At 48.5% G+C, this 15,991-nt stretch overlaps 1 protein-coding gene across 1 annotated transcript in view; it reads left to right on the top strand.

The window, feature by feature from the left end:
• The window catches only part of LOC139275312 (E3 ubiquitin ligase Rnf121), a 39,189-nt gene extending 32,987 nt beyond the window's left edge, over positions 1 to 6,202 (top strand). Inside the window, exon 7 of the mRNA XM_070892600.1 lies at positions 3,890 to 6,202. Within this exon, the coding sequence (XP_070748701.1) occupies positions 3,890 to 4,010 (121 nt within the window). The 3' untranslated portion in view covers positions 4,011 to 6,202. The remainder of the gene's footprint in view (positions 1 to 3,889) is intronic.
• The last annotated feature ends 9,789 nt before the right edge of the window (positions 6,203 to 15,991 follow it).

Here is a 15,991-nt window from a genome sequence, read left to right as displayed (position 1 = left end):
CCTCTGCCCTCTGTGTTGGGGATAGACCCTTCCCTCCTGTGTTCATTATCATAGGACTTGCTTCCACTCCTGAAGTGAGTTCTTTAGTGGCTGAACAGTACAATACGAGAGCCACAGACTCTGTCACAGGTGGGACAGATAGTCGTTGAGGGAAGGGGTGGGTGGGACTGGTTTGCCGCACGCTCCTTCCGCTGTCTGCGCTCGGTGCTCAGCGCCCTCTCAGATGCACTTCCTCCACTTGGGGTAATCTTTGGCCAGGGACTCCCAGGTGTCGGTAGGGATGTCGCACTTTATCAGGGAGGCTTTGAGGGTGTCCCTGTAACGTTTCCTCTGCCCACCTTTGGCTCGTTTGCCGTGAAGGAGTTCCAAGTCGAGCACTTGCTTTGGGAGTCTCGTGTCTGGCATGCGGACAATGTGGCCTGCCCAGCGGAGCTGATCGAGTGTGGTCAGTGCTTCGATGCTGGGGATGTTGGCCTGAATGAGGACGCTGATGATGGTGCGTCTGTCCTCCCAGGGGATTTGTAGGATATTGCGGAGTCATCGTTGGTGATATTTCTCCAGTGACTTGAGGTGTCCTGTGTTACAGATATAACGATTGACGTTTGCTGTTGCCCGGGGAGCTTCCGCACTGGGCCCAAATGGGGGAGGGGCGGGCTAGGCCACCTCGCTGGCCAGACAAGGTTCTACATGGGTCCAGAAACCAGGATTTCACAGGTTAGGGAGTCCCCAGTCCTGTCCTTTACAGGGATTGTTGGAGGCCAAATGGAATAGTCCTGATGTCCTGAGTGGCGTACTGGAATGGAGACTGAAATTCCCCCCATCGATGATGCTGTGAAGCAGGCAGAATATGATTACTGCAAAGCTCTTCTTGTAAACCATTCCATTTCGGCCCCATTCAGTCACACCGAGAATCCTCAGACATTAGCTTCGAGAATCATTTTCACGAAGCAGTTTCACTCAAGATATTAAGTTGGAAAATTCCCCTTCGCTGTCCTGTTCCTGAAAGTCCTGTGTGTGTGTGTGTGGCCTTTGGGGTTCGAGCATGGCCTGGGTAAGCTAGGATGTGGGCTCAGAGGGGGCCATTGCCCACACGTGTGCTCCTGGAGGGTTCCTGATTAATTGTGAAAGCCTCAGTCAGAGGAACGGGGCTTCCTGGGGGAGGAAGCGAATCGCTCACTTGCAGCAGCCCGATTGGAGAAGGCCTGAGCAAAGGCGTTGTCTATTTTTGGCCGGAGCGGTGGTGTTTCATGTCGAGGAAAGCTGAAATTGTTTATTTTAACGAGTAAATTGTGCAAAGTCGGTGCAGGAAGTTGTTTTGAATTTTTTAAGTAAAATGGCAGCAGTGTTGGAAGAGAAACGTTCCAGAGCCAGAGCCTGCAAACTTCATGGTCACGGGCCACTGTTTACATAGAATCGGGATGTGGTGTGGTTGGCGTCGCGGGGGCGTGGCTCCGGGGTGGCCGGGGCTGGGGGCTCGACATCCGGGGGCGTTCGGCATTTGGGAAGGATTCTGACGGGACTGGTTGGGTGCGGGGGAGTGTTCCCGGTGTTGGGTGGGTCCGGAGCGGGGGAGAACGGTCTTGGGATGGGGGGTGGGCTGTTTGGGGCTGGGATTGGGAGAGACTACTTCACTCGGGGAGTTGTTGGCCTGTGGGGTTCCCTGCCGCGGAGAGTTGTTGATGCCAGTTCATTGGATGTGTTCGGGAGGGAGTTGGATGTGGTCCTTGCGGCTGGGGGGGGTCTGGGGAGGGTGATCAGCCATGATCTTGTTGAATGGTGGTGCAGGCTCGAAGGGCCAAATGGCCTACTCCTGCACCTATTTTCTATGTTTCTATGTACAGTACAGAACACCATTGGGCCCATCATGCCTGTGCCGACTCAGAGAGCGATCCAATCAGTCCCACTCCCCCCGCTCTTTCCCCACAGCCCTGCAGTTTTTTCCTTTACAAGTATTTACCCAATTCTCTATTGAATCTGCTCCCACCGCCCTTTCAGGCAGCGCGTTCCCAATCACAACTCGCTGCGTAAATATCTTCTTTTGCCAATTATTTTAAATCTGTGAACTCTGGTTGCCGATCCTCCTTTTGATGGAAAACATTTCTCCTTATTTACTCTATCAAAAACCCATAGAATTTAACAACCTCTATTGAATCTCCCCTTAAGCTTCTCTGCTCTAAGGAGAACAACCCCAGCTTCTCCAGTCTCTCCACATCACTGAAGTCCCTCCTCCTTGGAACCGTTCTGGTCAGTCCCCTCCGCCAAGGCCTTCACATCCTTCCTAAAGTGTGGTGCCCAGAATTGGACACAGTACTCCAGCTTGAGGCCTAACCAGTGTTTTAAAAAGGTTTAGCATGACTTATACTTGCTTTTATACTTCATCATCAGCGGCAGTCCCTCAAAATCGAGGAAGACTTGCTTCCACTCTTAAAATGAGTCCTTGGGTGGCTGAATAGTCTAATACAGGAATTACAGTCTGTCACAGGAGGGACAGACGGTGGTTGAGGGAAGGGGTGGGTGGGACAGGTTTGCCGCACGCTCCTTCCGCTGCCTGCGCTTGCTTTCTGCATGCTCTGATATGAGACTCGAGGTGCTCAGCGCCCTCCCGGATGCACTTCCTCCTCTTAGGGCGGTCTTTGGCCAGGGACTCCCAGGTGTCGGTGGGGATGTTGCACTTTATCAGGGAGGCTTTGAGGGTGTCCCTGTAACGTTTCCTCTGCCCACCTTTGGCTTGTTTGCCGTGAAGGAGTTCCGAGTAGAGCGCTTGCTTTGGGAGTCTCGTGTCTGGCATGCGGCCCGCCCAGCGGAGCTGATCAAGTGGTCAGTGCTTCAATGCTGGGGATGTTGGCCTGAGTCTTCTATCAGTAAAACCCAGGGTCTGTACATACAGGTTACAGAAATGTTTGCACCATGTTAAATGTTGACATAAAAGTGACGAGAGGCGATGGGATCGGAGATATGTGCATATAGGAAATGTATCGACCGAAAGGATAGTGTATAAGACATGGTTAGGCCCCAGGGTCGTGCCACCAGGGGCCGCTCGGTGTCTGTCTCCCTCGTGAACTTGACAAATGCAGCTGCAGCGATCGACAGCACTATTCCCGGGCAGAATGGAAATGATTGGATAATTCCCCTGTCAGTCACGCCCGGAGACAGCACTGCTGTCGGTGACTGCGGTTGTTTTTACGCACAGAGTTTGCATTCTGTAACTATCTGCCACTCGCTGTGGTGTGCTGGAGAAATGACCCTGCTTTTATCAGCAGACTTTGCTGCAGTTTCGGTCAGGAGTTCTGTTTGCTGCAGCTCGTCGAGACTCTTTAAGTAGACTCTGCGGACCGCTGTAGTACACTGTTTAAATTGACTCTGTTTGCTGAGTCAACAAACTTTGTTTTTATGGCTGGCCTACCTCGACCTCACTCATTGGCTGACACAGTGCTGTCAATAGACACTCTGTGCAAAGCACAGAGCAGATGCGAGGTGCCACTCTGCTGCGGCCCTCCGTTCTGCCCAAGCTATTATCACAGGCAAACAGAGAGCGGAATTGTTTGGGTGGGGGGACTGGGACATCGGTGTTTATTTCCAATTATAACCACCAAAGCTGCTCGGGGCCTGTGTGACTCAGTAATTCTAACATTCTTTCTTTAGTGTGAGCACGTGCGTGTTACTTCAGCAGGCCCGTATGACGAGAGTGTGCTTCTATGTCTAAATACAGAACATGTCAAGAAGGCTTGATGTCACAAGGCATTGACTTACATGGCCCACTGATCACAGTGCCGCAACTAGGTCACCGTGTGTCCTTTGCAGATTCAGGAAGTTGGTGATGTGTGTGTTCCCCTTTCTCTCGGTTGGCCTGTTTTAAGTGCGCACTTTCTTTAACATGTTCCTTTCCAAGCTGGGAGAGACCTCACGTCATGTACGGCCAGCTCCTGGACTGGCTGCGTTACTTAGTTGCTTGGCAACCTGTGATCATCGGACTGGTTCAAGGCATCAACTACAGTCTGGGACTGGAATAACCTCGCCCTTTTTCCTGCCCCCCTCCCCTGCCCCAAACTCCCATTCCGTGGAATGCACCAATCAGGACGTGTCGTTAAAACTCAGTTGGATGGCCGGACCTAACAACGAAGAAGGAGGAGAGTTGGACATTGAATGGACTAGCAGGTTTCCTGAGTGTATTTTCCCCATCTCCCTCCAAATGGGACTGAAGGTTCCATTTAGCCCAGTTGTCTTTGCTGTTCCCCATTGTTGAGCTGAATAGGCTCGAGGGGCTGAATAGCCTCCTCCTATTCCGAAAGAACGGGCTCGAGGAGCTGAATGGCCTCCTATTCCGAAAGAACGGGCTCGAGGAGCTGAATGGCCTCCTATTCTGAAAGAACAGGCTCTAGGAGCTGAATGACCTCCTCCTGTTCCTATGTAACAGGCGCGAGGGGTCAAATGGCCTCCTTTCCAATGCATGCAGTTGACTCAAAGTCTTGAATCACAAGTCCACAAAGGTGTTTTGTTTCTTGCCTTCTGAAGAGCCAACCTCGCTATGCTCCTGAAATTGTGCATTCCTCGGATATGAATGGGTTGCAGTCGCTTGGCACGGCTGCGCGCTGTGTAGGGCCAGGGTTATGAACGGGTGGATTAGAGACACCTCCCCCTGGTGTGCAACTTAACATTGGTAAAATGAACAATAAATAGTCAAATTTTCCCCAGGGGAAGGGTAGTGTGTAACATTACAGCTACGTGGGCTGTATTACGGGAGGGGCAGCCAGTACAGGAACTAGGGCTGTAATATGGGAGGGTCAGCCAGTACAGGAACTGGGGCTGTAATATGGGAGGGGCAGCCATTACAGGAACTGGGGCTGTAATAGGGGAGGGACAGCCATTACAGGAACTGGGGCTGTAATAGGGGAGGGGCAGCTATTACAGGAACTGGGGCTGTAATATGGGCGGGGCAGCCATTACAGGAAATGGGGCTGTAATATGGTTCAGGTTTGCACTGGAGTCAGATGAACAAAATTCCCAGTTTCCCTGACGAGATCCACTGGGGACAGAAATGGAATCAGTCCTGGAGCTGGGAAATGCACCAGTGAGCGCGCAGCATCAATGGAGTTGTTGCGATGTCTATGTTGGGCTCAAATGTTGCCTTAAATGGAGAGGGAGCGAGAATCCTTTAACGGGAACTAGAAACTGAAGGGGGTGGAGCGGATCAGCAGGGTCAAAGATTCCAAGAGGATGAAAAAGGTTGAAATCCATCCTTTTTATATTATATATATATCTGTATAAAAAAAAAAGCCCTATTTTTACACACTCTGATCTTTTATATTGGATTGTATGGGGGTTGAGCAGCGATGCAGCAGGATTATTGCAAGCTCACCCCCTCCTCTCCCCCCCAGGCTCAGCGCATCAAGGTGGGAATGGCCGGTGAATGTATTCGAGCACATCTTGTCTTCCGGTGGGTGAAGACTGTGAAATTGGAGATGAGTTTATGTCAGCCCTCCCACCCTTTCCCAAGTCGTTGAGTGACCACCCCCGAGGTTTTTGCGGACGTGCAAATGATACAGTCTGTGCCTCCTTGCGAGGAATCGAGGCGGATTTCTCGATGGACTGCAGTCTGCACAGGTAAAGGAAGGGGCAGGTCTCCCGTGAGCTAAGCGAGCTCGGCCGGAATGCAGATTGGGGTGCCACAACTGGTTTCTGTGTCCCCGAGGCTCTCGGGCAGAAATAAGGCACGGTGCCAGCTCCCGATCACTGTCCAGTGACCCTCCCTCGGCTGCAGTGTGTGCTGGATCTCAGTCACATGAGGAACAATACACAGCTGGCAGAGAGGGGGGCATGACAGGAGCAACTGCAGCAGGAAAAGAGACAGAAAAGTCATAGCTAGTGAACAGTTCTCCAATTCTTGCCTTGACCCACAGGCCAGCTGTGGTACTGAGCTCACCGTCGGACCGTGTCCATTTGGTGATTAAAACTATGTCTAGTATTTGATCCCCTCGTTTATTGGCCAGTGTTTCAATTGGCAACCCCAACAAGGATTGATTGGAGAGGAAAGAAAACAAGATTTCAGTCAACATAGACTGCAACGTTTCCTCCCCCTCCCCCATACAACAGACGATTTGGTCAGTATTGTCACTGCTGAAAAATGCCATTTCTTTGGTGTTCTGGACCTGTAAAAGAAACTGGTGCGATTCATATCAATAAACAGCGACCACGTTGCATTGTGTCCGAGGTGTCTTGTCGATGTGTCCAGATAAAGGGGCACTAAAATCTCATGAAATGAAAGCAGAACGGTTGGGAAATGCACAGTGGGCACATCAACATTTAAAAGAGAGAAGACGAGTTTGAGGTGGGCACCCTTTGTCAGAACAGGCAGACACGTAGCCCTCCCCTTCCGGAACTGAAGAGGGCGAGCCCAGCAGGCAACAACCAGGGGCAACCGGACAGTGGTGCTGAGGAGTTCCACTTGAATCGCACCGTTAATGCATTAAATGTTCCGAGGGGATTCACCCGGAGGAGAAATGGACACTGAGCAGGAGAAATGGGGAGAACACAAGAATGTAAGAATTGGGAGCAGGAGTAGGCCATTCGGCCCCTCGAGCCTGCTCCGCCATTCAATAAGATCATGGCTGATCTACCTCAACTCCACCTTCCCGTCCAATTCCCCATAATCCCTTTGATTCCCTTAATATCCAGGAATCTATCGATCTGAGTTGTCAATATACTCAAAGATTCAGCCTCCACAGCCCTCTGGGGCAGAGAATTCCAAAGATTCACCACCCTCTGAGTGAAGAAATTCCTCCTCATCTCAGTCCCAAATGGCTGACCCCTTATTCTGAGACTGTGACCCCTGGTTCTAGACTCTCCAGCCCGGGGGAAACAAAATCCCACTCCCCAGCATCCTGTCAAGCCCTGTAAGAATTTTACACGTTTCAATGAGATCCCCTCTCATTCTTCTAAAGCCTAGGGAATATAGGGGCTACTCTACTCAATCTCTCCTCATAGGACACTCTCCCCATCCCAGGAATCAGTCTGGTGAACATTTGTTGCACTTCCTCTATGGCAAGTACTTCCTTCCTTCGGTAACTGCTGAAATGTCAAGCTTTTGAGGAAGTGGGAAGAAGCAACAAGGTAGTGGGAGTGAAATAAGGTGGGAAGTTAATGGCGATCTAATATTCAGGGCATGGCAGACAATGTGTTACTGAGAGTCAATCATCCCCTCCCTCTGGGTTGGCACTTGGTTGGGAGGTAGGAGTCTGAGAGTAAAGGATTCCTTTTCCGATTGGTGAGCTGTGACAAGTGGTGTTCCTCAGGGATCTGTTCTTGGGCCACAGCCTTTCACCCTATTTATCAATGACTTGGATGAAGGAACAGAGAGCTGGGTATCCAAATTTGCAGATAGCACAAAGTTAGGCACAGTGAGTGGTAAAGGGAGCAGGAAGTTACAAAGGGACAGCGACAGGCTACGTGAGAGAGGGCCAAACTGTGAGCGATGGAGCTCAGTGTGGGGAATTAGGGAGGTCATCTACTTTGGATCCGAGAAAGATCGATCACAGAGTATTTCCTTCATGGTGAGAGACGAGGAGCTGTGGAGGAGGAGGAAGATTATGGGGTCTATGTGCTCAAATCACTAAACGCTAGCGGACAGGCACAAAAATAATCAAATAGGCTAATGGGACGTTGTCCTTTATCTCAGGGAGCTGAAATATAACAGGGGGGAAGTGATGTTCCAGCTGTACAGAGCTCGGGTCAGACCCAGTCTGCAGTAACTGGGTCCAGTCCCGGGCCCCGCCCCTTGGGGAGGATATATTGCAGGTTCACCAGAATGATACCGGGACTGAAAGGGTTAAATCCAGAGGGCAGGCTGCACAGACTGGGCCTGTGTTCCCTCGAGTGTAGAAGATTGAGGGGCGATCTAATCAAGGGGTTTATGATGATTACAGGATTCGATCGGGTGGATCGAGAGAAACTGTTCCCCCTGGTGGGGGGAGTCCAGAACAAGGGGCAGGAACTTAAAATTAGAGCCCGACCATTCAGGGGTGATGTCAGGAAACGTTTTTTTTAAACACGTGGCTGGAACTCACAATCACTAAGGAGGTGGTACTCAGTAAGATAATGGGACTAAAGGCAGATAAATCCCCTGGACCTGATGGCTTGCATCCTAGGGTCTTAAGAGAAGTAGCAGCAGGGATAGTGGATGCATTGGTTGTAATTTACCAAAATTCCCTGGATTCTGGGGAGGTCCCAGCGGATTAGAAAACTGCAAATGTAACGCACCTATTTAAAAAAGGAGGCAGACAAAAAGCAGGAAACTATAGACCAGTTAGCCTAACATCTGTGGTTGGGAAAATGCTGGAGTCCATTATTAAAGAAGCAGTAGCAGGACATTTGGAAAAACAAAATTTGGTCAGGCAGAGTCAGCATGGATTTATGAAGGGGAAGTCATATTTGACAAATTTGCTGGACTTCTTTGAGGATGTTATGAACAGAGTGGATAAAGGGGAACCAGTGGATGTGGTGTATTAGGACTTCCAGAAGGCAAGGTGCCACATAAAAGGTTACCGCACAAGATAAAAGTTCACGGGGTTGGGGGTAATATATTAGCAAGGATAGAGGATTGGCTAACTAACAGAGTCGGGATAACTGGTTCATTCTCTGGTTGGAAACCAGTAACTAGTGGGGTGCCGCAGGGATCAGTGCTGGGACCCCAACTATTTACAATCTATATTAACAACTTGGAAGAAGGGTCTGAGTGTAACATAGCCAAGTTTGCTGATGATACAAAGATTGGAGGAAAAGCAATGTGTGAGGAGGAAAAGCAATGTGTGAGGACACAAAAAATCTGCACAAGGACATAGACAGGCAAAGTGAGTGGGCAAAAATTTGGCAGATGAAGTATAATGTTGGAAAGTATGAGGTCATGCACTTCGGCAGAAAAAAAAATCAAAGAGCAAGTTATTATTTAAATGGAGAAAGATTGCAAAGTGCTGCAGTACAGAGGGACCTGGGGGTACTTGTGCATGAAACACAAAAGGATAGTATGCAGGTACAGCAAGTGATCAGGAAGCCCAATGGTATCTTGGCCTTTATTGCAAAGGAGATGGAGTATAAAAGTAGGGAAGTCTTGCTACAGTTATACAGGGTATTGGTGAGGCCACACCTGGAATACTGCGTGCAGTTTTGATTTCCATATTTACGAAAGGAGATACTTGCTTTGAAGGCAGTTCAGAGAAGGTTCACTCGGTTGATTCCGGGGATGAGGGGGTTGACTTATGAGGAAAGGTTGAGGAGGTTGGGCCTCTACTCATTGGAATTCAGAAGAATGAGAGGTGACCTTATCGAAACGTTATGAGGGGGCTTAACAAGGTGGATGTAGAGAGGATGTTTCCACTGATGGGGGAGACTAGAACTAGAATAAGGGGCTGCCCATTTAAAACTGAGATGAGGAGGAATTTCTTCTCTCAGATGGTTGTAAATCTGTGGAATTTGCTGCCTCAGAGAGCTGTGGAAGTTGGGACATTGAATAAATTTAAGACAGAAATAGACAGTTTCTTAACCGATAAGGGAATAAGGGGTTATGGGGAGCGGGCAGGGAAGTGGAGCTGAGTCCATGATCAGATAAGCCATGATGTTATTAAATGGCGGAGCAGGCTGGAGGGGCCGTATGACCTACTCCTGTTCCCATTTCTTATGTTCTTATGTTTCCCTCCCCACCCCCCCACCCCAAAAAAAGCTGTGGATGCTGGGGGTCAATTAAAATTTCCAAGACTGAGATCAGTCGATTTTTGTTGGGTAAGGGGTATCGAGCGACATGGAGCCAAGGCAGATAGATGCAGTTGAGGTGCAGGTCAGCCGTGATATAATTGAATGGCGGGACAGAATTGAAGGACTGAATGGCCTCCTCCTGTTCCTAATGTTTCCCCAGTGAGACAGACACTTGCCTCCCACCCCGAGTCCTCTATTTAAAGGCAGCACTGAAAAAGCCAGTCTGTCACAACATTTAACATTGGCGGAGGGGGGCAGGACGTGAGAGATGCTGGAAAATGAACCGCTAATTGTCCATCCCTGTGGCTTGTGGCTTGTGAGGACACCACAGGGAACTGAGAGTGAACCACATCAGTGTGAGACAGGCCTATCCAGGTAAAGGAGGCAGTTTCTCTTCCCTCACGGACATTGGTGAACTTCTGGATAGAGTCCAGGACCGGTAACAGTCGCACTACTGTGACTGTATCAAGGTTCCAGTTTTGATTTCTGGCCTTTAGGAGAACTGGTTTTAAACACCATTTTATAAATGAAAGCAAAACTTGACATACTTTCGGGATCAAGATGAAAAGGAACGCCACAAAATCATAGAATCTTACAGCACAGAAGGAGGTCATTCAGCCCATCGAGCCTGTGCCGCTCTTTGAAAGACCTATCCAATCAGTCCCACTCCCCTCCTCTTTCCCCGTTGCCCTGCAATTTTTTTCTTTTCAAGTAGTTAACCAATTCCCTTTTGAGAGTTACTATTAAATCTGTTTCCACCGCCCTTTCAAGCAGCGCGTCCCAGATCACAAAAACTTGCTGCGTAAAAATGTTTCGAAATTGTGAAATGACAGGAGGTGGGATTATGCTGGAGTTCCCGTCGGAATCTGATGGGCTAACATTCTGAAGGGAGGAAATGTGCCAGGGTTATCAACTCCTGTCATTAACATGGGGGCGACGACAGAGTTGCGATGCCTCCCATGGTACCATAGCCTGCCGAAATTGGCTGCCAGGTTGACACTGGGAGTATTGGGTCAGTTGCGTGAGGTATTGGAGTGTCGATGGTGTCGGCTGCTCTCACAGAGACTCTGCAGAGCGGATTCCCACCATCCTGATCAATTCGAGGAGCTTGACCTAATGGAGAAAGCTTGACCCCACAAGGAGAAAGTGGAAAAACAGATGGCAAACGCGAAAAAAAATGAAAGTGCAAAATTTATAATACTATTCAATGTCAAAACTGAGCAGAATTGTGTTCCGACATAATCTGTAACCTCATAGCCCAGAGCATCATAAGAACATAAGAATTAGGAGCAAGAGTCGGCCATTCAGGCCCTCGAGCCTGCTCCGACATTCAATGAGATCATGGTCGGCTGATCTTCGACCTCAACTCCACTTTCCCCCGATCCCCATATCCCTCGATTCCCCTCGAGTCCAAAAATCTATCGCTCTCAGCCCTCAATATACTCAACGACTGAGCCTCCACAGCCCTCTGCGGCAGAGAATTCCAAAGATTCACCTCCCTCTGAGTGAAGAAATTTCTCCTCAGCCATGATCTTATTGAATGGCGGAGTAGGCTCGAGGGGTCACATGACCTACTCCTGCTCCTATTTCTTATGTTTAAATGGCCGACCCCTTATCCTGAGACTATACCCTCTAGTTCTAGACTCTTCAGCCAGGGGGAAACATCCTCTCAGCATCTACCCGGTCAATTCCCCTCAGAATCTTTCATGTTTCAATTAGATCACCTCTCAGTCTTCTAAACGCCAGAGAGAAAAGGGTCATTGTACTCAATCTCTCATCATAAGACAGCCCTCTCATCCCAGGAATCAATAAAGTGAACCTTCGTTGCACCGTTACACTGCTTAAACACCATGAAACCAGGAGACCACCCCTGACTCGGAGAGCAGCACCAGATGTAACTTAGAATGAGATACAAACTTAGTGACGCTACTGCACAGGGCTGCCTGCAAGTTAATTCCCTCTACACCCTCGCCCCTTCCTGTCTCTGTTACCTCCTTCAACCTTACAACCATCCCAGATCTCTGCGCTCCTCCAATTCTGGCCTCTTGAGCATCCCTGATTTCCTTCACCCCGCAATTGGCGGCCATGCCTTCAGCTGCCTGGGCCCCAAGCTCTGGCATTCCCTCCCTAAACCTCTCCGCACCTCTACCTCTCATCCTTTAAGATGCTTCTTTAAAACCTGCCTCTTCCACCAAAGAGACTTAAAACCTACTGACTTAAGACCCAAGACTCTAAGTCATTCTACAACCATCTACAGTCAGATGTTTGATGAAACTTGCCAGTGGCCTGGATTGCCCCGATAGTAGATTCAACAGCCATCCGCTTCATCACTGTGGCTGCTACACATACTATCTACCAGAGGCACTCCTACAATTCACCAAGAATACTTCATAAGAACATAAGAAATAGGAGCAGGAGCAGGCCATACGGCCCCTCGAGCCTGCTCCGACATTTAAAACGATCATGACTGATCTGATCATGGACTCAGCTCCACTTCCCCGCCCGCTCCCCATAACCCTTTACTCCCTAATCGCTCAAAAATCTATCTCCGCTTTAAATATATTCATTAACCCAGCCTCCACAGCTTTCTGGCGCAGAGAATTCCACAGATTTACAACCCTCAGAGAAGAAATTCCTCCTCATCTCTGTTTTAAATGGGCGGCCCCTTATGCTAAGACTATGTCCCCTAGTTTCAGATTCCCCTATGAGTGGAAACATCCTCTCTGCATCCACCTTGTTGAGCCCCCTCATAATCTTATAAGTTTCAATAAGATCACCTCTCATTGTTCTGAACTCCAGTGAGTATAGGCCCAACCTACTCAACCTATCTTCATGGTAACTCCCTCATCTCTGGAATCAACCGAGTAAACCTTCTCTGAACTGCCTCCAATTGAAGTACTTCAACAGCACCTCCTGCTCCTGCAACCGAGAAGGACAAGAGCAGCACTGTTTTGCGAGCACTATCACATAAGAACATAAAAAACAGGAGCAGGAGTAGGCCATTCGGCCCCTCGAGCCTGCTCCGCCATTCAATAAGATAATGGCTGATCTTCTACCTCAACTCCACTTTCCCGCCCGATCCCTTGATTCCCTTACTGTTCAAAAATCTATCGATCTGAGTCTTGAATATACTCAAGGATTCAGCATCCACAGGCCTGTGGGAATTATCTCCAAGTTCCCCTCTTTGAAGGAGCAATCCAACGATTCAAATTTCATGAATACAAAAGCAAAATACTGCGGATGGATACTGGAATCTGAAATAAAAACAGAAAATGCTGGAAATCTCAGCGCATCAAGCAGCGTCTGTGGAGAGAAACAGAGTTAACGTTTCAGGTCTGTGACCCTTGCATGCTCAGCATTACACCTTTAAAGGTTTTCCACTTATCCTCTGCGGATGTGCTGTTGAACAACCTCTCCCAATTAATTTGCTTCCATTGTTCTCTCACTTTGTGAAATTATTCCTTTTAAAGTTATGTGCCCTTTGGTATTTCCCAACCTCCGATCATTTTTGAACGTTATTATTTTGTGATCTTTGCTCCACATGGATACTGTGACTTCCATTTTCTGTACAGTTTCTGGGCCATCTGTGATCGAGATCTGCATTCTTTTAGAAACATAGAAACATAGAAACATAGAAACATAGAAAATAGGTGCAGGAGCAGGCCATTCAGCCCTTCTAGCCTGCACCGCCATTCAATGAGTTCATGGCTGAACATGAAACTTCAGTACCCCCTTCCTGCTTTCTCGCCATAACCCTTGATCCCCCGAGTAGTAAGGACTTCATCTAACTCCCTTTTGAATATATTTAGTGAATTGGCCTCAACTACTTTCTGTGGTAGAGAATTCCACAGGTTCACCACTCTCTGGGTGAAGAAGTTTCTCCTCATCTCGGTCCTAAATGGCTTACCCCTTATCCTCAGACTGTGACCCCTGGTTCTGGACTTCCCCAACATTGGGAACATTCTTTCTGCATCTAACCTGTCTAAACCCGTCAGAATTTTAAACGTTTCTATGAGGTCCCCTCTCATTCTTCTGAACTCCAGTGAATACAATCCCAATTGATCCAATCTTTCTTGATAGGTCAGTCCCGCCATCCCGGGAATCAGTCTGGTGAACCTTCGCTGCACTCCCTCAATAGCAAGAATGTCCTTCCTCAAGTTAGGAGACCAAAACTGTACACAATACTCCAGGTGTGGCCTCACCAAGGCCCTGTACAACTGTAGCAACACCTCCCTGCCCCTGTATTCAAATCCCCTCGCTATGAAGGCCAACATGCCATTTGCTTTCTTAACCGCCTGCTGTACCTGCATGCCAACCTTCAATGACTGATGTACCATGACACCCAGGTCTCGTTGCACCTTCCCTTTTCCTAATCTGTCACCATTCAGATAATAGTCTGTCTCTCTGTTTTTACCACCAAAGTGGATAACCTCACATTTATCCACATGCCATGCATTTGCCCACTCACCTAACCTATCCAAGTCACTCTGCAGCCTAATAGCATCCTCCTCGCAGCTCACACTGCCACCCAACTTAGTATCATCCGCAAATTTGGAGATACTGCATTTAATCCCCTCGTCTAAATCATTAATGTACAATGTAAACAGCTGGGGCCCCAGCACAGAACCTTGCGGCACTCCACTAGTCACTGCCTGCCATTCTGAAAAGTACCCGTTTACTCCTACTCTTTGCTTCCTGTCTGACAACCAGTTCTCAATCCACGTCAGCACACTACCCCCAATCCCATGTGCTTTAACTTTGCACATTAATCTCTTGTGTGGGACCTTGTCGAAAGCCTTCTGAAAGTCCAAATATACCACATCAACTGGTTCTCCCTTGTCCACTTTACTGGAAACATCCTCAAAAAATTCCAGAAGATTTGTCAAGCATGATTTCCCTTTCACAAATCCATGCTGACTTGGACCTATCATGTCACCATTTTCCAGATGCACTGCTATGACATCCTTAATAATTGATTCCATCACTTTACCCACTACTGAGGTCAGGCTGACCGGTCTATAATTCCCTGTTTTCTCTCTCCCTCCTTTTTTAAAAAGTGGGGTTACATTGGCTACCCTCCACTCCATAGGAACTGATCCAGAGTCAATGGAATGTTGGAAAATGACTGTCAATGCATCCGCTATTTCCAAGGCCACCTCCTTAAGTACTCTAGGATGCAGTCCATCAGGCCCTGGGGATTTATCGGCCTTCAATCCCATCAATTTCCCCAACACAATTTCCCGACTAATAAAGATTTCCCTCAGTTCCTCTTCCTTACTAGACCCTCTGACCCCTTTTATATCCGGAAGGTTGTTTGTATCCTCCTTAGTGAATACCGAACCAAAGTACTTGTTCAATTGATCCGCCATTTCTTTGCTCCCCGTTATGACTTCCCCTGATTCTGACTGCAGGGGACCTACGTTTGTCTTCACCAACCTTTTTCTCTTTACATACCTATAGAAACTTTTGGGTGATTTGCTTGGCACACTGAAGCAGTCCTGATTTATATTTCCCAACACTGACCCTGAGCCACTTTGGTTTTCCCAATTTATACTTGGTTCATAGAATCACAGATATTTACAGCACGGAAGGAGGCCATTCGGCCCATCGTGTCCGCGCCGGCCGACAAAGAGCTACCCAGCCAAATCCCATTTTCCAGCTCTCGGTCCGTAGCCCTGTAGGTTACAGCACTTCAGGTGCACATCCAAGTACTTTTTAAATGTGGTGAGGGTTTCTGCCTCTACCACCCTTTCAGGCAGTGAGTTCCAGACCCCCACCACCCTCTGGGTGAAAACATTTCCCCTCAAATCCCCTCTAAACTTTCCACCAATTACATTAAATCTACACCCCCTGGTTGTTGACCCTCTGCTAAAGGAAACAGTTCCTTCCTATCCACTCTATCTGGGCCCCTCATAATTTTATACCTCTCAAACAGGTCTCCCCTCAGCCTCCTCTGTTCCAAAGAAAACAAACCCGGCTTATCCAATCTTTCCTCATAGCAAAAATTCTCCAGTCCAGGCAACATCCTCGTAAATCTCCTCTGTACCCGCTCTGGTGCAATCACATCCTTCCTGTAATGCGGTGACCAGAACTGCACGCAGTACTCCAGCTGTGGCCTAACCAGTGTTTTGTACAGTTCAAGCATAACCCCCCTGCTCTTGTATTCTATTCCTCTACGAATAAAGGCAAGTATTCCGTATGCCTTCTTAACCACCTTATCCACCTGGCCTGCTACCTTCAGGGATCTGTG

This window comes from Pristiophorus japonicus, chromosome 10 (assembly GCF_044704955.1).
Source record: "Pristiophorus japonicus isolate sPriJap1 chromosome 10, sPriJap1.hap1, whole genome shotgun sequence".
Classification (NCBI taxonomy): domain Eukaryota; kingdom Metazoa; phylum Chordata; class Chondrichthyes; family Pristiophoridae; genus Pristiophorus; species Pristiophorus japonicus.
This window is presented reverse-complemented; position numbering and strand designations above follow the sequence as displayed.